Source organism: Periplaneta americana, chromosome 9, assembly GCF_040183065.1.
Source record: "Periplaneta americana isolate PAMFEO1 chromosome 9, P.americana_PAMFEO1_priV1, whole genome shotgun sequence".
In the NCBI taxonomy this organism is placed as follows: Eukaryota; Metazoa; Arthropoda; class Insecta; order Blattodea; family Blattidae; genus Periplaneta; species Periplaneta americana.
Window position 1 is genome coordinate 74448100 of NC_091125.1, and position 27193 is coordinate 74475292.

The 27193-nt window shown below is 35.6% G+C and overlaps 1 protein-coding gene across 2 annotated transcripts in view; it reads left to right on the forward strand.

The window, feature by feature from the left end:
* The first annotated feature begins 5054 nt into the window (after positions 1-5054).
* The window catches only part of IntS2 (integrator complex subunit 2), a 72853-nt gene continuing 50714 nt past the window's right edge, over positions 5055-27193 (forward strand). Inside the window, exons 1-4 of one of the 2 annotated variants that reach the window (XM_069835081.1) lie at positions 5055-5436; positions 18283-18421; positions 20671-20893; positions 25146-25276. In XM_069835081.1, coding sequence (XP_069691182.1) covers positions 5153-5436; positions 18283-18421; positions 20671-20893; positions 25146-25276 — 777 coding nt within the window. In that variant the 5' untranslated portion in view covers positions 5055-5152. The remainder of the gene's footprint in view (positions 5437-18282; positions 18422-20670; positions 20894-25145; positions 25277-27193) is intronic. The other variant, XM_069835083.1, reaches the window with a different exon arrangement.

Genomic DNA, 27193 nt, shown 5'->3' on the forward strand with positions numbered 1-27193 from the left:
TGTGGATGCATGAATTTTATTGTACCATCACCTTCTTTATAATTAACTTTTTCAATAAAACCCACATACCACAAAGATTCATACACACAACCAACATAAGAATTTGTCTTGAAATTTGGATTTTTTATTTTATTTTATTGGGTTATTTTACGACGCTGTATCAACATCTAGGTTATTTAGCGTCTGAATGAAATGAAGGTGATAATGCCGGGAAATGAATCCGGGGTCCAGCACCGAAAGTTACCCAGCATTTGCTCCTATTGGGTTGAGGGAAAACCCCGGAAAAAACCTCAACCAGGTAACTTGCCCCGACCGGGATTCGAACCCGGGCCACCTGGTTTCGCGGCCAGACGCGCTGACCGTTACTCCACAGGTGTGGACTGAAATTTGGATTCACAACAAGTTTAAATATGTCAAATATCACACTGTAGTCTATATCAGAACTTAATTGCTTTGCTGCATTTTCATATGTAGACAAAGGCACAAATTGATGCATGCAGCATGTCCCAGGAATGGTTTTTGCATTTTCAAACCGTTCAGTGAGATCATTTCGGAATCATTTCCTGTTTTGTTACAAAAACACAGTAATCTCCTTACAAAAGTTGATCACTTGTGATGCAGTGGTTGTTTGTTCATTAAATGGCCTTTGTAAACTGGCTTTGGTAATCATCCTTTTCAAAGTACCCCCAGTGCCATCACAAGGGGATTTTACATAGCTAATAGCAGAAAATGACATTTACATTTCATACCAAAGTCTGCTTCATGATTACATATATTAATGAAATTCTTGCTGTTCTTGTACTGAGCAGCACAGCCATCTGAGAAATTTTCTACAATTTTAACATAGGGAAGAGAGAGCTCTGTTTTAAAGAAACTGATTATGATCTTTTGAGTTTCCTAAACGAAATATACATCATGATCCATGTCATCAGAAATTAGGCACAAGCACTTTAAATAAAATCTTCATAAATAAAATCTTCATCTTTCTTGTAATATACCACTGCACCATGAAGTGTACAGCTTACCTGTGTTTCAATGAAACCCTTGGGCCTCGTCTTGAATGACAAAACTGTAGTTTTCACTGAAATCCAATAAAATGACTACTGATTCATTATCCAGGTTCTCTTTTAACATTTTTAAGTAAGAAGACTACTTTTGCTGTAAATGAATGTAGAATGAGTTTCTCAATGTTTTGCATAAGTAAATCACAAAATTCAGAAAAAGTGCTTACTTCAACAACCATATTTATTCTAACTGTTGCTACCCATTGTCTGTGCTGGATTTTTTCATCAGGATCAAAGTCATCTGGGAATTGTTGCTGGAACACTTTTTACAAAGACATAGCATGCAAATTCTGTTATGTACTTATGTCACAAATTATTAGTTTAATCAGATCATGGTAAGTTCTTTTCATATGAATACTTTACAGAAGCAATTGAACATTCTGGTGGATTGTATATGTATATGTATATATATATATATATATATATATATATATATATATATATATATATATATATATATATACACACACACACACACACACACGCACGCACGCACACACACACACACACACACACAGCATGTGTACTTGAGGATTCTGCAAGCACTCACACTGAAGATTGCAAATAATTTAGATAAACCTATCTTGTTATGAGGGAATGTTGTCTTGAACAAAGAATGCAGCTCTTTCAGGTTGCTTAAAACAAGCCGTTTTTGTTTATAAACATTTTTACTTCTGCTTACTTTGTCTTTCATTCCGGGCATTATTCTTGAATTATTATCCAAATAAAAATCAGTTACTTTCTTGGTTGTCTCTTCTAATAGCTTCTTCACTTTCCTTGGTTCGAGCAATGCTAGAATACCTTTCTCAGTCTTAAGTGCACGTGCCTGGCATATCATATACACAGAAACATCAAACATTTCACTAACATTATTTCTAGGCCACGACAGTGGTACCAGTGTAAGTAGTTGAATTCCTTCATGGATGTTGACGTGTTTAATTTTATGTTTAATTTGCCCCATTAACTCATCAAAATATTGTGCTTCCTCTTGCACGTTCTCTTCTGTTGTCTCAAGTTCTGGTTCAGTTGCTAATTCAGTGTCATAAATTTTAATGATTTTAGTTTGAAGTACTTATGCTGATTGAAACTTTCGCTTAGCTGCAACCATTCAGCTGTGCTTAGTAACTGAGTGCAATTGTATAGGGGATATGTCTATCTGAAGTAAACTGGTGTTCAGTCTACTGGTGATTCTTGAATCAAATCTGTAGACTCAGTAACTTCAACAAAAGAAGGCAATGTTATGTTTTGAGTTGTGAGTGTGCTACAAACTTCACACATGCGTTTCCTACAAGTTGGACAGAGCTTCTCTCCAGGAGCCACAGCTAGTCCACTGTCTCGTAATACCTTTGCTTTTTTAATGCTATTTCACGTAGGGCTGATTTAATTGGATGCTTGTGAATGTTGAAAATGTCACAGCATAACCTTTGATGAAGTGCGAATCGGTATAGACATTTGTCTATGTGTTTTGAACAAATAGCAGAGTCCTCTAGAGGTACACAATACATAAATGTTCTGTCCATGGGCAGGTCCTTCACTGCAAACCCAGCATTCTCCAATCTTTCTTATTTTCTGCCTTCCTCTTAGTCTCCGCATATGATCCACATATCTTAATGTCGTCTATCATCTGATATCTTCTTCTGCCCCAAACTCTTCTCCTGTTCACCATTCCTTCCATTGCATCCTAGTAGACCATCTAGAGATATGGACTGGATATGACTACGCCAGAGTGTACAAGATGAACCAGAACTCTACTGGCAAACTTTCACAGGTTGTTCAGGGATGTTGGCTGAGTGTTTTGATAATAAGGGACCTATGGTCTCCAGTGACTTATTACTGAGTAATGTGTTTACTTGTAGCATGTCGCTTGGATGGTGTTAAGATGGATTCTGATAGATTAAAAGGAAAAATTAAAAAATAATCAACTAGGTTCTGAAGTAGGTACTGTAATACAAAGAATACAAAAATTACATGAGTAATGAAACAAACCTTAGAACAAAATTCATACTTCACTATACAGTAAACTGTGTACTCTTCACTTTGTTTAAAGCATGTGTTCAAAATGTCGACAGCCATGATTTCTACAAACTGTACAGTGACGCACCGTGGACTGTTGCATATGCTCTGACATCCCAGGCGATTGGTACACCTCTTCAGTGGCTGCGAGAATTCTTGCATCCATTTCAGTGTCGACTGGAGTCTCATAAACGAGGCTTTTCACATGATCCCAGAAGAAGTCAATTGGTGTTAGATCTGGCCATGGAACAGGACCACTACAGCCAATCCATCTTTGACCAAACTGTGTATCAAGGTATTTTCTAACATTGACTGTAAAGTGTGCCGGCACCCCATGTTATAACCACATGTCTCTGCGAATTCTTTGCAGAACGTTTTCCAAGCACAAGTAAACATACCAACAACACATTACTCGATAATAAGTCATCAGAGACCATAGTTTCCTCATATCAAGACACTCAGCCAACATCCCTGAACAATTGAAAGTTTGTCGGTAGAGTTCTGGTTCGCCATGTAAGTGCCTGTACTTTGTGTGTCAGTGAGCTCTCTACACTAAACTGGAGACACAATTCAATGTTTTAAAAGCGTGACATAAGTGCTGAGCGCCTGAGCATATTGCTATCTCTTTCTAACAATGTTGTCCTTGTCTCTATTGCAGTGAATGTTATCGTACACAATAACAATATTTTTATTGCTTATTGCGCATGTGCAACATGAACCTCACGAAAGACTGATTGAAACACGTTAGTTAGAAAGAGAGAGCAGTACCCTCTCTAGCACGGCGTCTACAGTCACGCTTTCAGACTGGACAGAGCATTGTGGTGATGTCTCCAGTTTACTATAGAACTCACTGTTTCGTGTCAATATATTCAATACCTTCAAACCACCACTGCATTTTTCCCCAAGAAAGCTTCCCAGAATGCAAGGGCAACTGCTACCTTCCATCTTATTTACCTAGAAGTGAACAAACAGGAACAGATATTGTAATGTGTTTGAGTTTTGATTCTGTTTTGCTACCTGGTAGTGGACTGAATTTAGTTGTGATTCTATTTAGGCCTGAGGCTTTGGTAGTATGACTATGGTGTATTCTTGTAATGCTATGAAGAAGTTTGAGAGTAGGTGGAGTGCCATGAGGTGATTTTCCCAGTATCTGCTGATTATATACTTGAATATTTTAGCTCTCCATTTTAATTTTCGGAGAAGGTTTAAGTAATGTGTTTTTACCGAGAAATTATGGTCCATATCTACACCCAAGATTTTGATGCAAGTTTGGGTATATAATCTGTGCTCCTGGATTGCAATTCCATAAGTAAGGACGCTTTCGTCTTTTATAGAATATGATATATATGTCATCTGCAAAAATTGTTGTTACTTTTTTGTAGTGGGAGCTGCGATAGACCCATGATGTAGATGGTAAAGAGAATTAGGCTAAGCGATGAACCCTGTGGTATCGCTAGGTTGGTAATTCTGCTTGTATTTCCATAGGCTGGCGGGAAGGAGATGGGTCTATTGGACATGAGATTTATGGTGACTTTAATTAGCACTCAATCATCAACGAGTTATAAATGTTATAATAGTGCCGGTAATATAACTCATTTACTTTATGCTCAAAGGCTGAAATCATGTCGCCATGTTCGTTGTTTTCCAACTAAATCTGGTTTTTTTCTATATTCTTTTAGCTTCTAAGAAACAACAATTAAATATCGGACTTCAGGTGCTTTACACTTCTGGTTTAAATTACCTTATTAGATTTACTCTTGTCAATGTAGGACTTCAGCTATTTTCCACTCACGGTTTAGTTTATTTTGATGCTGAGTGTTGGCTACATGAAACAGGAGAAAGATTATAGAGTGGTTAACGTGCCAAGACGCCTCGTACAGCGCTCAGTGGTGCCGCCGCGAAACACGGCAGTTATGAACGTATGGGAAATTTTATGCTTTGTGGGAAAATCAAAGTTGAGTTCCTGGCAACATTGCATAGGAAATAGTTTGTGTACTGTGATGTGTGCTGTAATTGGTCTGAATAATAATTGCAGATGAAATTGAGAATAATAATATATAGCCTGATTCGGCAATATGAATTTTAACTTCGTTGTACCTCCGAGAGTATTTAAGGCAATTCAAAACGTCGACATTGCTGAACTATCGAAATGTACGCCAAAAGAAATTCGTCCAATTCTGCCTTGTCTCGTTCGTATGAGTTTGATATCTCCACTGGACAATACCAGAGAATGTGCAGAAGGAAGAAAGGAAATTCTAACACTTTTGTCGGGAATTGAACTCGTAAATTCTATAGTTGCATTATTGTCAATCGATTTTCACGCCTTAGAAAGTGACGTGAAAAAGGAACAGCAGTTGAGGTATGTTATAAAGACAAATTGCATCCATTATTTTTATGACATTAGGAATAGACAAGTCAAGAGTTTTAACAATTCCAAATCTAGAATCCGTCGGAAATCGTCATACACGTTTCTAAGTAAAATAGATTTGAGACGTGTCTGTTTCTCATTAGACCTGCCCAGTAACTGTTCTCTGAAAATGACGGGTGAAAGAAAATTAAGCATTACAGACCCAAATACATAGTTACTTATGTAGGCCTATGCTTAAATTAGGAGAAATTAGGAATGAGAGCTGAAAATCATTAAATTACATCATTGTGAAATGAGGGAACAATGGTAAAGATCGTCTTGAACTTAGGTCACGTAGCAGGATATGCAATGTATATTAAGGAAATAATAACGCAATTGAAAACAAGATCGATTTTAGGTTAAATTGAACAGGAATTGAATTATGTTAACTCGAGTAAAGATAAAACTGAGCAGCCAACTTCGAGCGGATAAATTGAACAGGAATTGAACTAGGCTATGTTAACTCTAGTAAAGATAAAACTGAGCAGCCAACTTCGAGCGGAAGTAATTATTTACTTCTGTGCCAAATTGAACGTTGGCCTTCATGGCGGACATCATCGAGGATCAGTGACAGGTTTGGTTTGTTCAGGTTTTTGGTATGCCTACCAAAAAACTTATAATATGCAAGGCAAACCAAAAACCTGAATCAAACTAAACCTAACCTGTCACTGAACCTCGATGATGTCAGTCATACTGACGAATGTTCAATTTGGCACAAAAGTAAATTACTGAAAAATGTGTCTGGCGTTCACTTTGTACCATTCTCACCGAGAAAAAGTTTTGTTTCCTCTACATCAGCGGTCATCAGTACAGTGCATTCTCAGGCTAGTGTCTCTTACAGCACCAGCGTGTATCCATGGCTGCTGGCGGGTATGTTTCCTCCTGCACGACAGTACATATTGTGATACACTGCTTACCTGTTACCCATTTGAGCGAGTGCTGACGACCACTGCTCAACATAATCCTCCTCTTCCTCCTCCTCCTCTTCACCTTCAGTCATAAGTAGTCCCACTGCCAGTGACAAGGTTAGGTAGAGCTTGACGAGCACGTACATTAGCGACAAGTAGTCCCCTTGTCAGTGATTAGGTTAAGTAGAGTTTGAGAAGCAGAGAGATTAGCAATAAGTGCTTCGGACAAAAGTAACACAAGTGAATGTCAGATGCATTAACCCTCAGTGATAAACACAGTAACACTGATTAATAGTACTAGTACTTAAACCGTTTTACCACATATTTGATCCAAGGTAAAATACTCTGTTTATTCCATTTGCCTTGTAGACCTATTTTCTCTGGACCAAAAATACAATTATTACTAATGGAGTATCTAAATATCAATATTTTACAGGGTTGGTATGTTTTAAACAAAGCATTCAGAATTGTTAAAAACTGTCTATTGTTTTAAACACAATGTTTAAAACTGTATGCTTTTTAAAATACATTTCTAGAAAAGATGTATTAGCAATGTTTAGACTCAGCACACACTATGCTTGTTTGTTGGTCATTTTGACAAAATTAACATCAAGGACTCACCATATACATACGCCGATCACATAACCAATACTAACCATGCATACAACAACATAAATACGGACATGGAAATCCTACACACACAACCCAAGAACCAAAAACTCAACACACTAGAACAATACGAAATATACAAACACACCAAAACACATCCCGACCAAATTCTCAACACACAGATCAATTTCAGTACACACACACTATTCGACTCCACTCTTCAACACCTTTCAACAATAAAACACACCCACTTAACAGGCAGAGAAGTTCGAGATGACGCCATGATCTATAGTCCCGACGCTGTTATTTCCAGCGTGACTCTGCCTCTTTGTTTACGTCTTAGAAAGTGAAGGCTCTATAAAGTCTAGGTAGGTAGTATCATTCGTCATTTTTGTTCTTACGTTGCCTAGCTACCATACGAGGAATTTATTTGCAACACCATTAAACATTATCATGTTGTAACTCCTATGATAATAAATCAAACGTAATGTAATTCAGCGCCGTCTTCGTGTGCTTTCTGCGAACGCCAACTAAAGAGCTAAAATGGCTGGTGATTATATTAAGTATTTATCGAGCCTTAATAAATGAATCAGCGAATTACAAGATGCACACGTTTAAATGTAGCCGACCTGCAACGCGATTGGCTGCCGGAAATTAGAACGACGGGACTATAGTAGGCTCTGATGATGGTGCGTGAAGCACTGAAACAGCTGTAAGCCGGACAGATCTTACATAATTAACACAAGTAAGTCCACTAGTTAATCAATTAATTGTAAGTTATCACATCTCTGATGTCTTTTTTTTTTGCCAACTCCTCTCTCATTTTCCCCATATTGGCAGCACTGTCAGTGACAAAACTTCTAACTCTGCAGTTATAGTGTTGATTTTTCTGCCAGCAGTAAAAGATAATCAGAAGTATGACTTATCTTCTGTGTCATTTGTTTCTGTTAAGTGAGTACATTGATCCAGATTGTCAGTAACAGACACACAAATAATTGGATCGTTGTGCATATTGCTCCAATCATCCAGAGCCATTAAACAAATTTTCCTATCAGAGATTTCTTTACATCAGTTCAATTCAATTCAATTTATTTGGCCATTAGACATACAGTTTTAGGCTCACTTTTCATTATAAATTCCGCCAAGAAGTTCATTTGCAATTTGCTTTCGATTGGGTGTTTTGTAGCCAGAATGAAGATGTTTAACAGTTTTAAAAAATTCAGGATGTTTGACATGCCTAAAAGCGGAGTTTGTGCCAAAAATAAAACGGGCTATTTGCGTTTGCCTTTGGCGTGCGTATTGTAAACCTATCCAGACCTCTTTAGGATGTTCTTGGGCTGTAATTGGAAGAAAGTGGCTTCTGTGTAATAGGCCTACCCACACAAGTCTGATTTTCCCCAGATGTGTCTTATCATTATGCTGGATTTCAAAGCTGGTACTTTATGCTTTGCACTTGATGGCATAGAAATTGTTATCTCATCTGTAACAAAGAGGGGGTATAGTTGGGTGAGGCAAGAAAGCAACTGCAAAACATTAGGCTAGCCTAGAGTAGGCCTAGTCTCTAAATCCTGGTTAGCTGAGTAAATTTTTAGTAAGAAGTGAATACTTTATGTTTTTTAATATAACATGAACACAATGATGTAATGTTATATTTCTTGACGTAAACAAAAATTTGAACAAAAAGATCATGAACTTTTTTCGGGAAAATCAATTATTTGTTATGCTGTACATAACCTATCAGCAATCAAACATAACCAGGAACTGTAAAACAAATAATGTACTTCCTATCAGTGTTGCCAACTTGTTATCACTAAATCCCACTAGACGGAACTTAAATATAAGCTATTTTCGTGCGAAAAAGGCAGGATTTTTATAAAATACTTTAAAATCAAGTAATTCAAAATTTCATTTATAGATACTGTTAATTATATATCACATGTTTTAATATTGAATAATTTAAACTATAATTACTTGATTTAAATAGAGAGTTCTTCAGGATCATCAGGGTCAATGTCTGAATTCTCAATGTTCAGTAACAATGAAGAAGTACTTACAGTGACGAAGCCTAGCACTGTATGTTTAATGGCTTAATAAACTGAATTGAATATCTGTGCTATTAGATGCATGTGAAATAATCGGTGAGTCGTCACTTGATCCCTTCTTGTCTGCAGCCAGAGTCTCTGCTTTACGTATCATACCTACTGGCAATATACAATCTTCAAAACAACTGCCCAACTTTCTTGATGAAGAAAATGCACTTATTTACGTACTTACAAATGGCTCTTAAGGAACTCGCAGGTTCATTGCCGCCCTCACATAAGCCCGCTATCAGTCCTTATCCTGTGTAAGATTAATTCAGTTTCTATCATCATATCCCACCTCTCTCAAATCCATTTTAATATTATCCTCCCATTTACGTCTCAGTCTCTCCAAAGGTCTTTTTCCCTCTGGTCTTCCAACTAACACTTTATATGCATTTCTGGATTCGCCCAAACATACTACTGTCAGTGACACAGTTCATCTACCCTGGAAGGAATGCGGAGTTGGGATAGTAGTTTTGCACTAGTAGTGGATAGAGAGAAAGTTAGAAATACAATGTAGCATGCATTATAAAAACATTGATTTACCAATTCCACGCCACGTTACTATTGAGTACACTACTCTGAAAGTTATATTGCTACGTCTTAACTTTGAATATATATTTACTCCAGCAATTCTGTTAAGCAAACGTGCACCTTCGTCTTCCAAGTACAAATTAAGAGAGAGAAATGTTTTTTTGGAGAAGATAGAAAGGGGATTAAGCAGAGAGTGTTCACACCAAAAGTACCGTTAGCCAGCCGCTTGCTCCAAAGTTAGCCTCACACCCCTCTAAACAACACCCCTAACTTCCCTAAGGTTCAGGGCAGATGAGCTTTGTCATCGACTGTACATGCCGTACCCATCTCAAACGTCTGGATTTAATATTCCTAATTATGTCAGGTGAAGAATACAGGTGAGAATCCAAGTTTCACAACCATACAGAACAACGATAATATGTTGCAACGATAATATGTTGTTGTTTTCTAATGCCAGGCGTTTGACAATAACGTCATTTGACTTCTTGCACTCCAATATTTTTCAAAGATATTATCACGGTCAGCCACTGAAGCACAGATTTTGAGGTGTTCCGAATCCATTTCTTGGTTTGAGTTGCACAATGGGCAGTTAGGGGACTGATATATTCCAATTCTATGCAGATGTTTGGGCAAACAATCATGGCCTGTTGCCAATCTAAATGCAGCTACAGACGATTTTCGTGGTAAATTGGGAATTAACTGTGGATTATGATGCAGAGAGTTCCATTTTTTCCCTTGAGATTGTGTTATCAAACTGTTTTATAAAAATCTAACTTTCAGATTTTTTGACAGCAGTCTAGATGACAAAAGCTTCTGAACCAAATAACAGGCAGTCCCCATATTTATTCTGCGTTTAATTTTCTCCCGAGTGTCATATTTGATACTGTTGCTCCAAGAGATTTGAATTTTTTTCACCTCTTCAAAGGATAAATTTCCAATTTTTATATTTCCATTTCGTACAATATTTTGGTCACGAGACATAATCATATACTTTGTCTTTTCTGGATTTACTTCCAAACCTATCGCTTTACTTGCTTCAGGTAAAATTTCCGTGTTTTCCCTAATTGTTCGTGGATTTTCTCCTAACATTTTCACGTCATCTGCATAGCCAAGAAGCTGATGTAACCTGTTCAATTCCAAACCTCTGTTATTGTGAGCTTTCCTAATGGCATATTCTAGAGCGAAGTAAAAAAGTAAAGGTGATAGTGCATCTCCTTGCTTTAGCCCGCAGTGAATTGGAAAAGCATCAGATAGAAACTGGTCTATATGGACTTTGCTGTAAGTTTCACTAGACACATTTTAATTAATCGAACTAGTTTCTTGGGAATACCACAGTCTACTATATACAGTCGCGAAGCTTGAGGTGTTTTTTTGCAAATCTCGTGATAAAGCGCTCCAAGCGGTTAGCAACTAGAAACAATAGACTGTCCATGGTCGACTTTGGACTGTGTCGTATTTCTATCGAGTGCTATCTCGTTGCGTATTTCACATTGATGCTTGTGAAATGTTCGTTATTGGTTATAATGAAAATGTTAATGGCTAAAATATAATAATTGGAATAATAATATGGGACAAGGAGGAGACGTTTGTAGTGCTATAAATTGTAGCAACAATAAGAGAAAAAGGCCAGAGTTATCCTTTTTCCGATTTCCGAAAGATTCAGAAAGGTTCCTGAGTTTCCACAAGCATGCTGTGCAGAAACAAAACTGTTAATTTGAAGTTCTTTGTGACTGTTAGAATACATTATATCCTTAAATTTCACAATGAAATGTTTCAGTCTAACCGAAAGGACATTAGATACCGGTCAAAGTTCTGTCATTTAGGCTGCTAAATTTCCAGAGAAATAAAGGTTAGGTCTACTTTTTTTTCAGAGGATATATTTTTAATTGTAGCTATTAATTTTGTTATTATTTTTATGTGTTATTTTACTAAAGACGTAGAAAAATTAAATTTGTTTTAATGAACTTTACTGATCACGTTTTATTTTCAATTCTGGTGGGATTATTATTGCTTAGGCCTAATTTTTTCTTCAAAGGATATGTTTTTAAATATAGCTGTTAAGTTTGTTGTTATTTTTATTTGTTGCTTTACTAGAGACGTAGAAAAAGTCTGTTACAATAAAATGTATTGATCACGTTTTATTTCCAATTCTGGTGTGATTATTATTGCTTAACCTCATCCCATTTTGTTAACTACGTAAGCCTACACTACAAGTACCGATACACGTAAGTTACTCCATTAATTCATATTTCCAATATTATTGTTGTAAAGAGAAATGCAAATTAATATTTATTGGTTTCAATTCATAGTTAATTATCGCTATAATCTTGAATGAGTGAAGCTATTATAGTAAATTTCAGTTCGTTTTGCACAAACAAAAATTATATTAACTTATTTCTTGCAGGTATCTTCGAGTTTATGGTGGAATTTAATATACTTCATTAAAATAATAAATTAACTTTATGCATTTAATATTTCAATAATGGAAGGAAGGTGTTAATTTTTCCAAAAGAACACGACAACGAAAGTGTAACATATTTTGTCGGCTGCTAGGAGAGAGATCTGCGATGATGAGGCGATAGTAGCGATCCTAGTGGTGGGCAACTACCCCTGTTTGCATTTTTACTACATATTGAGCTTCGCGACTGTATATAGTAGACTGTGGGAATACCAAATTCAATAAGAATATTATATAAAACTTATATCTTAACCGAGTCATATGCCTTTTTGAAATCTATGAAGAACTGATATATAGTACCCTTATACTTACATTTTTTCTCCAATATCTGTTGGATACAAAAAATCTTATCAATAGTCGATCTATTACGCCTAAAACCGCACTGATGATCCCCAATAATTTCATCTACGTACAGAGTTAATCTTAAAAGAATATTGGACAAAATTTTGTACGACATCAACAAAAGTGATATTCCTCGAAAGTTACCACAGTTAGACTTATCCCCCTTCTTAAAAATAGGTACAATTATGAACTCCTTCCATTGTTCTGGTACAATTTCCTTTTCTCAAATAGCAACTACAAGCTTATAAATTTCGCTAGATAATGTGTTTCCACCCTCTTGTATTAATTCTGCTGGAATTTGATCGATACCTGGAGACTTGTACTTTTTCAGATTTTCTATCACAATTTCGACTTCAGAAAGTGTGGGTTTGGGTATAAATGGCTCAGCAGTTTGTATTTGAATTTCGTCCCGATCATTTGAATCGCACTTTTTAGAAAGGAACTAAGTCAAAATGTTCTATTTTTCAGGAGAGCAAAAGAACTTACTTTCATGAATAAATACCAGTGTACCAGTGCTGTAATATAAACATCAACTCGATGTTAGAGATACAGGGAAAGGTTTGTTTAAGTTTCTTCCTTTGTTTATCTTTGCATCTTGGAAGTATTAATAATTTCATCAGAAGAAATAAAAATGACAAATTTTGAGTTAGTTCCTTTCTGAAAATTGCGATTCATTTGTATTTGGCATATGTACATTTAGTAGTTGCTCAAAATAGTTTTTCCATCTGTTCAGGATTGAATGAGAATCTGCAAGCAAGTCATCATTTTCATCCTGGATCACGTTTACCCTTGGTTGATATCCGTTCTTAAATTTCTTTATACCCTTCCTATATAAATCTCGAATGTTTTTATTCTTGCTATTCATTTCTACCTCATTCAGTTTTTCCTTCAAGTAATCTCTCTTTTTATTCCTAAGTGTTCCCAACTTGCTTCCCGTCTTTCATTGAAATAATTATCTCTATTTGCCTCAACTGGATTTTGTAAGAATTTCAATTTTGCCTGTTTCCTTCTTTCTACTACCACGCAACAATCTTCATCAAGCCACGGTTATTTCTTAGTTTCATAATAACCTATGCTCTGCTCAGCTGCAGTTTTGATACCATCTCGGATATTTTCCCACATGCTATTAACATCTAACTCTTTCTCAACTTCGTCGAAACTTTCTAAAGTGGCAAACCTGTTCGAAATTTCGACCGGATGTTGCTTAGTTTCCTCGTCCTTTAATTTCAGAATATTGAATTTACTCATATTAAATTGTTGCTCTACCTGCTTGGCTATTGATAGTCTTTCTCTTAATTCTCCAATTACCAATTAACCCAGATATGTCTGAAATATTTTTCTGCAATTTTTGTGTATTTTTCAAATCTCATTTAATGCAGTATATAACTGAAGTATTTGTATGGTGTCGAAACATTCTAGTTGTAACTGGTTGAGCTAGAAACAGGTGTCCTTTTAAAAGGAAAGTAGGCATATGAGCATACATTTTGAGGAATAATTGTATACTATGCTTACATAAAAGGAAATAATGTAATTGTTGTAATTTACAATTATTATTGCTGTTATTATTATTATTATTATTATTATTATTATTATTATTATTATTATTACGTTATTTTATTATAGTTTCTTTATTATTACTACTAATATTATTCTGAAGAATGATGCACTGTGGCTAAATTCGTTTTAACTCTGGGATGCTTTCGTCATTGAATAGTACCGTATTGCTATTGATACTTAAAAATAAGTAATAGGTGAAAAGATTGTTGATTGAGGAGAGGTTATATTGAGAGAGAAGTGACGATACATATAATGAAGCAATTGCTGTGGCAATGTCGAAAGACAGGTTTCAGTTAATTCTCTAAAATCGACATTGTTATGACAATGACAATTTAGATAGAAAATAAGACCTCTTCCAAAAATACTAAATGAAAAACAATAGAAACTTATGTCCGTTCAATACCTACCTCCAGAATGTCACCAGTCCTCCACTTGTAAACAGATCTTGCTTTGCAAATCTGGCTTTCAGGTATATCTACCTGTGAAGCAGACTTGAATAATTTCAAAGGAAAAATTGTTTCGGAGCTGGGTATCGATCCCGGGACCTTTGGCTTAGCGCACCAACGCTCTGCCGACTAGCTACTCAGCAACTACACCCGACACTGTCTCAACTTTTCCCTTCATATCCACACACCTCAGTGGGCTGACAAGACGCCAGAAACCCAATTTTGAGTGCACACGAACTCTGTGTGGCATTTGTAGGCTGCATTATAGTGATATGTCTGTATTTGAGATGAAATTTCACCCGTAGCATAATTTTCAAACATAGACAGCATTTCATGCAGGGAAAATCCACTAAAATTGAAAAAGCGAAACAATTTCAAAATATATGGGGATATGCCTACTGTCCTTTTAAAAGGACACATAAGTTTTCGTCATTGTCATGTCGCAATGAATAGATATTTCGAACACATTGTGGTTTCACGTTATATTTATGTTTATTAGGAGTCATTTGATCTACAACAATTTGTAAAATAATTCCGAACTGTAAAAATATTTAACATTCTTATCTGATTTGTGTCTCGGATGCCATAGCTGAAATAAACGAATAATTCTCACGCCCACATCTGAAACTAAACGATGACCAGAACTCTCATTACCAGTCTTACCACACCTAGCAAGCCTCTAATTAAGACCAGTAATAGTGACACCTGTGAAAAAGTAAATGCGTTGACTGTAGAGAGGTTAATTTGAAACATTGACAACTGTAGGACAGTAGGCATATCTGGGTTAATGGTCAGAATTACAGTCTGCCCCCCTGAAAGTTCGAATATCTACTATACTAGTATGTCTCCGTTTTTCTATCAAGATGTGATTTATTTGGTTGTGTGTTAATCCATCTGGAGCAGTCCAAGTAAATTTATGTATATCCTTATGGGGAATGTTGTACTTGAAGAAAATGCACTGGATGATGTGATTTGTTTTGGGTTTTCAGTGTTTCTATATGTGGATCACGTGAGTCATGTAGGTACATGTTTCAACTAGTCTCTGCATTACAACATATTATTTCGTGCTTACTATGAATAGTTTGAGATTAATATTTATACAATATTAAATAAATTCATCTAAAATTGGATTAAACTAACGAAGCTCCCCCCCCCCCCCCGCTAAGCGAAGGAAATAAGCTAGATTCCCCACTAAGCGGGATGGAATTTTTTTTTGCCACTAAGCTAAACATAAAAAAAAAGCTAGATTTAGTTTGAGAAACTAAATTGGCAACACTGCTTCCTGTAGTAAAGTGGACAGAAAGAAATTTCTCTGCAAGTAACCAAATGTCCCTAATAGTTACATTTCATTCCTAAATATGGGCTTAGATATACACAAGCTCCCACTTCATGGTTTTTATACATAAAAAATGTTTTGTATATTAAAAAACACACTATTTCATGGCACTGGTTTTTTTACCATCCCTGATATTTTACCATGGACTGAATTTGTGGTGAAATGGTTTACGTACACATTACCATGGCTCACTGAAGCTGTTTCCTTTCATTTTCTAGGTTGTCCGATGATTTTACAGAGTGCAATGAAATGGCGTTACTGTGCTTATCATTTACCATAAAACATTAGGCATATTGAAACCTACACTGATATGACACATAAGAATATGCTTAAGCCTATATGAAACATTTGCAAGATCTGTAATGTATTGTGGAAGTGAGTCATGGACATTGAGAAATAAAGTTCTAAATCAAATTGTTACAGCCAATGAAATGAAATTTATGGGAACAATGATGGGATATTCTCACTGAGATTAAGAAAGAATGTCATGCAATAACTTCAATTAGAATCAATTATATACATTTTTTAAGTAATTACCAGCTCCAATGGAAAAATCATGTACAATGTACTGGTATGCATCCACATAGAAACCCAATTAGGCCTAATGTTCCATTACCGTCCATATGGGCATAGATCCTTGGGCCATCCAAAGAAGAGCTGAACTGAAAATTCAGCACTGGGACCTTAACAGGCCATTTAGCCTCATACTTGAATGGAATAAGAAGAAGAAGATCTGTGTCTTGAAAAAAATTAAACGCATGTATATAATGTTCCAAAGCAATTATTACTATTAGTCCATATGTGTAGACCTTGCTTAATATTGCCAAACATACCTACTTTAATAGTTTTTTCTTAAGAACCAGGTCCCCCCTATCTGACTCTGACTATAATTCCGTACTGGTATAAGTCGAATCTATTACGAATCAGATTAGTAGAAGATTAGCCAACAAAAAAACTATTTCATGGCACTGGTTTTTTTACCATCCCTAAGAAAATGAGTAGACTAATTTCCTGAAGCCAGTGGAAAACAGCATGGGACTTAAAATTTCTGAAATTTACCAAATTCTGTGTAAATTTGGGAAAGTTTATATAGATCAAACATATCGTAGTATTGAAATAAAAAAAAAATAGAACATGCTTGATACATTAGTTTATATCAGCTGGACAAGTCTGTAGGCGAGCATTGCATCAACCGTGAACACAGGATTTTGTTTGATAAGACAATCTAGCTAGAAAGTCAGGTTATTGGGTACATGTAAATGAATAGAAAACCTGTATCACGTTTTGTGATTAAATGCATGGTTAATTAGAAAATTAAGTTTGAAGTTTCAGCAGTCGGTAACATCATCTCTAATACACACTATTTGTTACACAGATGTAAGAGGTCAACGAACTCTTGTGTGTTTAGATAGATGAGCTGCTCTCTGCCAAGATATTGCCATTGGCTCACATTGTACATTGGCTTGAATTTAAAGGTTTTTAAAATTAAATTTACACGAAAACTGTGCATGCTATTAAAATATGCCAGAGGGATAAATTATTCCTTACTAGATTTCCTATCGATATGGACAAAAATCACGATGCTACTCGCAATAGCTACCAAATAAGAGGTTGTTAAACATTTGGGAAAAAAAAATTCTTGTTTCTAAAAAAACTAAGAACTTTCCACCAATGTTTGTTATAGTTTTTTGTTACATACACCATGAGCTATTTGCTCTAGAAATCTGAAAGGCTATTTCACTTCCACTCTGCATATACCATACATACAAACATACACATATGCATGCGCGCACGTGCACACACATACACACACACACACACGTTCTGTCCCAGGGCAGATCTTTCACTGCAAACCCAAAATTCTGCAATCTTTCCTATTTTCTGCCTTCCTCTTAGTTTCTGCATATGATCCATATATCTTAATGTCGTCTATTATCTGATACCTTCTTCTCCCCCAAACTCTTCTCCTGTTCATTTCTTCCAGTACATCCTTCAGTAGATAGTTATTTCTCAGCCATTGACCAAACCAATTCCTCTTTCTCTTCCTGATCAGTTTCAGCATCATTCTTTCTTCGCCATTTTTTCCAACATAGCTTCATTTCATATTCTGTCTGTCCATTTCGTATAAATATATAAATAAATAAATATATATATATATATATATATATAACTTTTTGTTTAGTTACGGACACTGAATTCGATTGGGAGAAGAATTATTACAATCGTGTTAATTACACCAAACAAATGGATGATTTTGAGGAACATATTGCAGACATGAGACATAAATGTTGTATTTCACATATAATTTAATGTACTGGTTGCTAATATATTTAGTCAATTTTATTTAATTTCTTCGTCTTATTTTGTAGCAGTTCAATGATGTTCAATGATGTATAAACAACTTTTTTTCACTTGTCCTATAAAAGATAAATTTTTTCCATAATTATGTGTGTCTAAGGGCTTTTATGTCAATACTGTGTATCGTGATTTGGTTATTTTACTTCTACATTTTTTTTTTTATTTCTAGGCAAAAACTAGGTAGTTCTCAGTCAGAGAGCATTCTTATCCAATCACTGCAGAATGGTCTTGCCTTGGAATTTGAACGAAGTGATTCAACCCGCAGACTACGTCTCGTTCTTAGTGAATTGTTGTTTATTTCTTCACAGGTAATTAGAAACATTTTAAGGATAGAATTTACTATACATGAATTAGCTAGAAGTGGTATGCTTCATTTCAACACAAGAAAGCTTTGCTCATTATAAACGTCTCTTTGGTATCAATCTTTTATAATGGCTTCCCATATACATACTAGTATGTACCTCCACTATATTCATTAAGGTGGATGAGGAAATCGAAATTCATATTCTGTAATGGTGAAGACTATATTGGACATCAGTGACCTACAGGTGCAAGATTTTTTCGGCGTGATATTTTATAAATTAACTGATCCAGATGAAAGTTTTAAGTAAATTTTTCATGTCCATTGACATATCATGTCCATTGACATATCATGTCCACTGATGTGACAGTTAATCAATGGACATGACTGAAAGCTAATTTTAATAAATTTGAAATTATGAAATAATATAGAGATAGATTTACAAACAAAAAAACAAACATACAATTTCATGAATGATATCAGATTTCTCAGCACTCCAATAATGATCGTTTTGTGAACACACAACCATGGTGGTTAGAACCATGTCTCGTCTGAGAAAAATATTAAATGTGGGTCTATTAGTCCATTATGAATATTATTCAGCAACCACTCACAAAATGCGCACCTACGTGCAGGATCACCCGTTTGAAGAGCTTGTATCTTAGTTATTTTATATGGCTGCAACTTTAACAGTTTAGTAGATTTTTGCACAGAGCCATAAGAAATTCGTACTTGTTGTGAAAGATGCCTAAGTGATTTTCTAGGAGACTGTTCCAATCGATGACCAGTGAGAACCCTATGCTGTCTGTTTTGTTCTTTAGTCTGAACACTTCCCGTTGCCTGAAATTTATTATAAAGATTATGGATTGCTGTATTTGATGGAAGTTTTACACCCAGGAATCTTTGTACTTGGCTTTCAGACTGAGTTAACACATATGAATCATAAATATATACACGTTCAGTAATTTGATTAGCCATTATACAGTTTACACTTATTCACTTTAAATGCACAAGAAAACACCGTATAATACACTGTAGTATGTATTGTGTCACTTGTTGCCAATAACTTGGAGACTGATTCACTAACATTGACATGAGCCAGGACGAACACGTGCATGCTTGCATCATCACCTCTGCCAGCCCACCATTCCCCACCATGAGTGCGTCAGCAGCACACAGTGAAAACCCTATTGCTCCTGTCCATACCTCCTCCTTCATTAGAGTGCAAAGAACTAATATTTCTGAACATCTTTCCATGTACTCCGTTACATGGTGGCTGGTTTTGAATCTGGAAATTGTGCTGTGAGACTTGCAAATGCAAAGACTTTATTATATTCTTCGTTGTTGTCCAGCAAGTGATTATGGTGCTCAGATGTGTTCACAAGATGTATTAGCTCAGGATGCTGGCAAATTGTTGGAAATTGCAACACTGAATGAAGTGGCCATTCTCCTTTTCACAACCGAAGTGTTGGACTCTGCAGTGTATACGTGTATACATTTAGTGACATTTCCAAGAAAATATATAGAAGTATCCAGTTTACTTCTTCTTCCTCTCCTTCTGTTGGCCCTTAAACCACTCACAGCAATGTTTCCATTTTCTGACCTCATGCCTCTTACCTCACATGCCAGCCCTTGGCCTTCCAGTTTTCCTAAGTCGTTGCAGTCTTCCTCCAGACTGTGGTGGTCTAGACATACTTTTATTCAAAATAAAACACCTTACAAAAACTCAAATTTGAACTATTTTAAGCCAAATTGATAAGAGTGTATCAATAGTAATTATTGTCTACTTTCATTTGAAACATTTCACAGAAATAAAGTATATATATATATATATATATATATATATATATAAATATATTGATTTTTCCGTAACTCACAGCATCCTTGTCATTGGTGCAGAAAACTATTGTGGTGCAGGTGCCATCTACCCCAGAAAACCAGTTCCATGAGAATTCATATTACATATACAGAGCAAATGACCATAGGAGTCCCTGGGGTTGGCAAAAACTTACTAGTATTTAGTTGTGCTTATACACGAAACTAAATAACTTTACCATCTTCAACATTGTGTACTGTACCATGTGGAAATGAATCTACATTTCATAAAATTAATGAAATGGGGTAATAGAAGTAACCCGAAAAAACTTGTAACATTACACTGTCTTTGTTCACCACAAATTTCATTTGGACTCAACAAGATATGAGTCCCAGGTATCTTGCATAGATAGCTGTATTTTGATATGTTTAATATTACAGATTCATGAACAGCAACGAGGACAAGAATTCTACATGAAACAGTCAGATCTGTTTGACAATAAAGTATATGTGGAGGAGATTTGTGATGTAATCTGCATAGCTTTGGCTGAGCTTCCTGCTGTGTTGAGCATTCAAGATGTAGTGGAGACTTTGCTCCATGTGAAGCATGGTCCTGAAATCATCTGCTGGGTTGTTGCTAATTCTCCTGATTGTTTCAGAGAAGGTTTGTATTGTTCATTATTACTTATAAACGTATCAATACTCCTCAAGTTCCAGTGTCAAACATTACAGACATGCACTTCTTGAGTGTCATGCAAAAAATAATGCAAGTACCAATCATTCCAACAAGTTGTACACTATGGGCTGTGACTGGAAATGTTTTTAAATCATGTCGACCCAGTATAGCACTACATGATGCTGGAAACTCATACTAAAAAAAAAAGTAAGAATTCTCTTATACATTGTCTTTAAAAATATAATTTTGGATTTCAGTTGTTTATATATCAGTAAATCCACAAATATAACAGTATGTTTGTATCCATAATATGTAAAATACTGAAGTTTTAGTCATACTTTTCATGCTCAATGCTGTCACAGTCAGTGATTTTTATTCTGCTTTTTTGTTAACACTGTAATGTTCATGTCATATGTCCATTACTTCTTCTTCTTCATCATCATCATCTTTCCCTTTTGTTTCATGGTGTCGGCTCTACCTCGATTCATCTCCTCCATTCCTCTCTATCCCTTGCCATTCTTCTCAGTTCCCCAATTCCCTTCCCTTTTTTCCTTGCCATCATCACAATATTACCCATATACATCGTCCTTCGTCTTCCCTTCCCTCTTCTCCCTTCTGTCATTGCCTCCATTACTTGTTTTGGTTTTCTTTCTTCTCCCATTTGCACCATGTATCCATACCACTTTAGTTGTTTTCTTCTTAACTTCTCTTCTACTGATTTCTGTTTTAATTCCTCTCTAATTTCGTACTCTGTTCCTCTTTGTTTTTCCAACATTCTTCGGTAGTATTTCATTTCAATTGCTGTTATATTACTTATTCTCTCATTTGTCACTGACCAACTTTCCGCTCCATACAGCAGGGTTGGTTCTATAATGGTCTTGTATACCTGTAATTTTGTTTTAGGCAGTATTTCTTTTTTCCAAATATTGAATTACTTAATTGATAGTAAATATTACAGGCTTTCTTGGTTTGGTTTAATATTGCTTCTTTTATTTTTCCATTTTGGTGTATAATAGTTCCAAGACATTCATAAGTTTTCACCTGTTCTAATTCTTCCCCGTTACAATTAATATGGATTGTACCTATTGTTTCTTCCGTTCTACCCACTTGCATTACTTTACTCTTTTTGGTATTTACTATTATTCCCTCACTTCTTAATATTTCTGTCCATTCAAGCACTGATTCTTGTAATTTTTGCTCTGTTTCTGCTACTAATAATATGTCGTCTGCATACACCAACACTTGGCTATATACGGGCCTCATATTTCAATAACCAACTCTCACATATGTCCATTACCAGAAAGGAAATAGCGTCCTTTCAGTTAAAGGCTCAGAGCATGCTATGGTACTGTATGTTGAGGTTAAGCGAGTTGTGACAGTTCAGTATAAAGTTCAGTGTATTTATGAAACAAAAATGTCTACTGACGAAACAATCACCAACTTCTGCAGAGACTAGACCACAGTCATGCAGTTGACTATTATATGACCAGACATCGGATTTTTAGGCACTAAAAATTGCAGTTTTAGGTGCCTAAAATAAGCTCAAAATTTAATAAATTAGGCTCTGTTTTAGTAAAACTAGGCATTTTAGGCACATGATTAAAGCTTCAAATCTATTTATTACACTAAAATACACAAAACATGGCACAAAAAAGTATATTTAAGAAACGGAGACAGACAACTGTATATTATATAAACACAGCTGCACAAATTTAATATATTGAAAAAAATTAAATAATTATTACACTTTTTAAGTTATTGAAATCCAATTCCATGCTCACTCTTTTTCATAATTATCTGCACAGTACATCACATGAATTTTTTCTAAGTTCTCCACAGTTAATCTTCGCCTTTTGTCAGTGAGAATCATTTTGAAAGCAGAAAACTTCTTTCCACTGAAACAGATGTGAGAGGAGCAAATTTTAAATTAGCTACAGTAGAAACATCATTACCTACTGGAACATTTACATTTTTCCCCAATATCACTCTTGATACTTTTCCCAACAATGAAAATCCTACATTCTAATTTAGTACATTGTCCCACTTACTGTCAACTTTTTTCCCAGTTTCAGCCAAAGCACAATATATGTTCACCTGGACATTCTTTATTATTGCTATTTGGTTACAAAGAGATTGTTTTTTACGTTCTAATTGTTCAATGCTTGCAGGTAAGAATGAAAAGTTTAATGTTATATAGGCAATATCTTTTTTCACTGACAGATCATACAGACACACTTTCACTGCTTTCACACATGTTGCAGTATCGAATTCAAGTAATTCTTCAATAATTGTGACCACTTCTTTAAAATATTTAGAATAATACACCACTGACTGAATCCATGTTTCCAATCTTGTAACAACAGGCTTAGGTGGAAGTGGAATCTCTGGGCATTTCTCTCTGAATATTGAAATCGTGGATAGAGCTTTACAAAAAACAATTTTTACTTATTGGAAATGGACGAATTGACAAGAGGGAATTCGTTCCTGATTGTTTCAGAAACCCTGTGAAGGGCATGAGTGAAACAGGTTACAGGAATGATGTTAGGATAAAAAGTTTCAAGAAATGTAGCTGCAGCAGCTATGTATGAGGGCAGCATCAGTACAAAACAACAGAACTTCAGAATCATGTATATTCTCAGAGTGTAACGACTGTAGGTCTTTGTTTACAAAATAAGCAATGGTTTGGCTATTCACTTTCGGAAGTTCCTTAACACATATAAAGTGCAGAATCAGAGGTTCATCAGGGTCAAGTTTCCCTACTGTCATACTATATACTTATTCATAGAGTCAGAGGTTTTATCTGCAGACCTTTGAACTGAATTAAAATCCTTTAATGTTGTATTGCCGTATTTCTATCAGAAACTATGATTATTTGGTTCAAACAGCCAAAAACTCAATGATCTGTAAATACTTAAACTATCGAAATTTAAAAGCTTAAAGTGTAGTTGTCTTAAAAAAATTTCACCTAAACATAGTTCAGTCAATGTATAAATATTATATTATGCCTACTCATGAAAATATACTTCAACTATTGTTACATACCTGTTTGCTATTAAATCTCGCAGAATATTATTTTTTCATTGAAAGTGAATTGTGGAAATTCTGTTAGCCATTGCCGGATCAGCATAGATGTTGCACTTTTATCTTTTGGCATTAAGCTGCACAGGAAAACCACTTAAAACTTCTCAACACAAATAAGAAGAGGGAAAGAGAAACAGGTAGCAGACATTCAAACTAACCATTATACAGCATTGTTGTTGAAATTCTGTTTGACAAAAATCAGTCATCAAACAACAGCGAATGAAGACAGTAGTGAGCTCTGTAGAACCCAGACGTTGATTAGTTAAACTGACTGTTGAGATTTCGTATTGATTGTAGGAAAATGTAATAGAAAGTTGTGATGAAATCCGTATACAGAAATGTTACAGAGGTTGATGGCAATAAATATCATCATTATCATTTGACGATAATGCAATGTTCCATCCATTGTTGTATTTCCTGGTAGTGTTAATCCGTGAAAAACTGACCTTACATGTATGAGCATGTGAGTAAATACTGTAGTGAAATAACGAAGCTTCACATTTATTTAGGCATTTTAAGCTGAATATGAACAAATTAGGCTCTAACAATCACTTTAGGCCACTATCAGACTATGAATAGCTTTCAATTTTCATGAAATGTAAATAAATATTAATAATTTTTTCCTTTCTCCTAAAGGAACAAAATAGGCATTTTGCCCTAAAATGTGATGTCTGTAAATGACATATGCTTGGCTCATCCCTGGCCCCTTTTGTGGCTGTAGCACCATCAAGTGGAGATTGCTCTTTACCAATACTAGAAATTTTTGACATGATGACGGAGACATCTTGCATATCAACTCTTTTACTATTGCATTTGAAACTATTATGAAATAAACCAGTATAAGTAAATAATATTATCAAAATGCTATTAATTATATCTTCCTATATCTGTCACATAGAGTTTGTGTTTTTATTTACTATTGGAGGTGTAACAGGAGGTTCAAATTCATTAATTGATATTGTATTACATGACATCTATTATGTAGTAGCTCACTTCTATTATGTCTTGCTGTTAGGAGTAGTATTCACTACTATAGTTAATATAGAGAACTTTCATTGTCAGCAGCAACATTATTCTGTGTTTCTGCACTCTGTTCCATATGTAATTCAATATAGTATCTGCTAGTGCTTCATATAAATTTAATTATTGTTTATTTTAGTATGTACGAGTTTAATTGCAAATGGAGAGAGGCAGGAGGAAGATAATGTAGGCGGACGAATTCGTATGCAAGCTCTGAGTATGCTATGCCAGATGAATCCGGTCCAGGCACTTGCCATCCGTGCAAAATGTGTAGGTATCATTTGTGTGTGTATCCAATGCCTACCCTCTTCACTGATTCGGGTTGCTCATATTGAGGTTAGATGGCAGGACTGTGACCCATTTTCAAGATGCACACCACTTTGGCGGATCACACTGTGCATGATATGTAACTGTGGAGAGTTATGTTGTGTACTAGGGTGAGTGTTTGTGTAAGTGTAGTATATGTAATGAGTGATGATGAGGAAGGGAGAAGGGGAAACCCAGTGCAAGCACATAGTCTGCTGCTTCGAATAGCACCAAGGGTGCTGCCAGACTTAACATCTCCATCTGACGGACAAATCACTGTCAATAGTGACATATGCCTTCTCTTTATATGTACTATGGAGAGATTTGGGATTAACCCAGACATATTGGTGCACAATCTAGTGATTAGAAGTTGTGCACTGCCACTCTCCTAATTGTAAGGTAGAAATTTTACACGAAAACCTCTGATCCCTCTGAGAATCGAACCCGGGCTGGCTAGTCTGGAGGCAGACTCACTAGCACAGACGTAATTCGACCGACTAGGTATCATTTGTTACATTTGATTTATTGTGTGCCATGTGTACATAATTAAGGAGGCATGGTGCATATCATTTCATGACTGAAGGCCATGTACTTCAAAATTCTAAATGATTAAAATATGTAATAAAGACATTTTGTAATTACTCCAAAGCATTCAGGGGCAACATTTACTCTGAACGTTACATGGAAACGACCAGCTTCGTGGTCTAGTGGTCAGAGCTTCTGACTACAGTTCATGACGTCTCAGGTCCGATTCCTGGTTAGAGCAGAAGCATTTTTCCTTAAAGGGAATTGTTCCTGCATTCGTTCATGGTCTGGAATTTAGGTGAAGTTTAGATTTAAGACCTCTCCTGGTACCACATAATCATACATAATCATCCTATCATCATTGGGGTAATATAACTCTGCCTTTCATCTGCCCCAATGTTACAGGTAAGTCACTGTCAGGAGAGAAGACCAGGAATGTCGAAAGGCAACCTGGTGAAATTACTAAAAAAAAAAAAAAATTGAAACTATGTAAAGATATAGTTTTATACAGACATTAGTGATTTTGACAACTCTGTTTTATTTCTTTGAACAGATCAAAGAAATTTTATGTACTTGTATACTTTAATTAATATGCAAACAGCTGAAAGTACTGTACATAATTTTCAGCAGATATTTTGTGATTTGTGGTTTACAAAACTTCTTCAGAGTAGGTTTACTTGAATACTTTTGTTTTCTGATTATGTCTACCTCTGACTGTCCCATGTAATCCTTATCGGTAGGGATACAGAGTAGATCACTTACTTACAAATAGCTTGTGGAGAACCTGGAGGTTCATTCCGTCCTCACATAAGCCCACCATTGGTCCCTATCCTGAGCAAGATTAATCCAGTCCCTAGCATCATATCCCAACGCCCTCAAATCCATTTTAATATTATCGTCCCATCTACGTCTCGGCCTTCCCAAAGGTCTTTTTCCCCACAGGTCTCCCAACTAACATACTATACACATTTCTGAATTAACCAATACATGCTACATGCCTTGCTCATCTCAAATGTCTGGATTTAATGTTCCTAATTATGTTAGGGGAAGAATACAATTCCGTGCAGTTCTGCGTTGTGTAACTTTTTCCATTCTCCTTTGACTTCATCCCTCTTAGCCCCAAATATTTCCCTAAGCACCTTATTCTCGAACACCCTTAACTACAGAGTAGATCACTTAATAGGTTTAAATCCCAGGACTATTAACATTTTGAGTACCGAAAGTTATAGTAGTGGTAGTGTTATGCAGTAATAGTAATAGCTGTCGAAGGAAGCTATCTCAAAATTTTTTTTTCTGTGGTAGTATTGGAATGGAACTGTTTATTTCAGCTACTTTTATCATAACCATGAATGTATC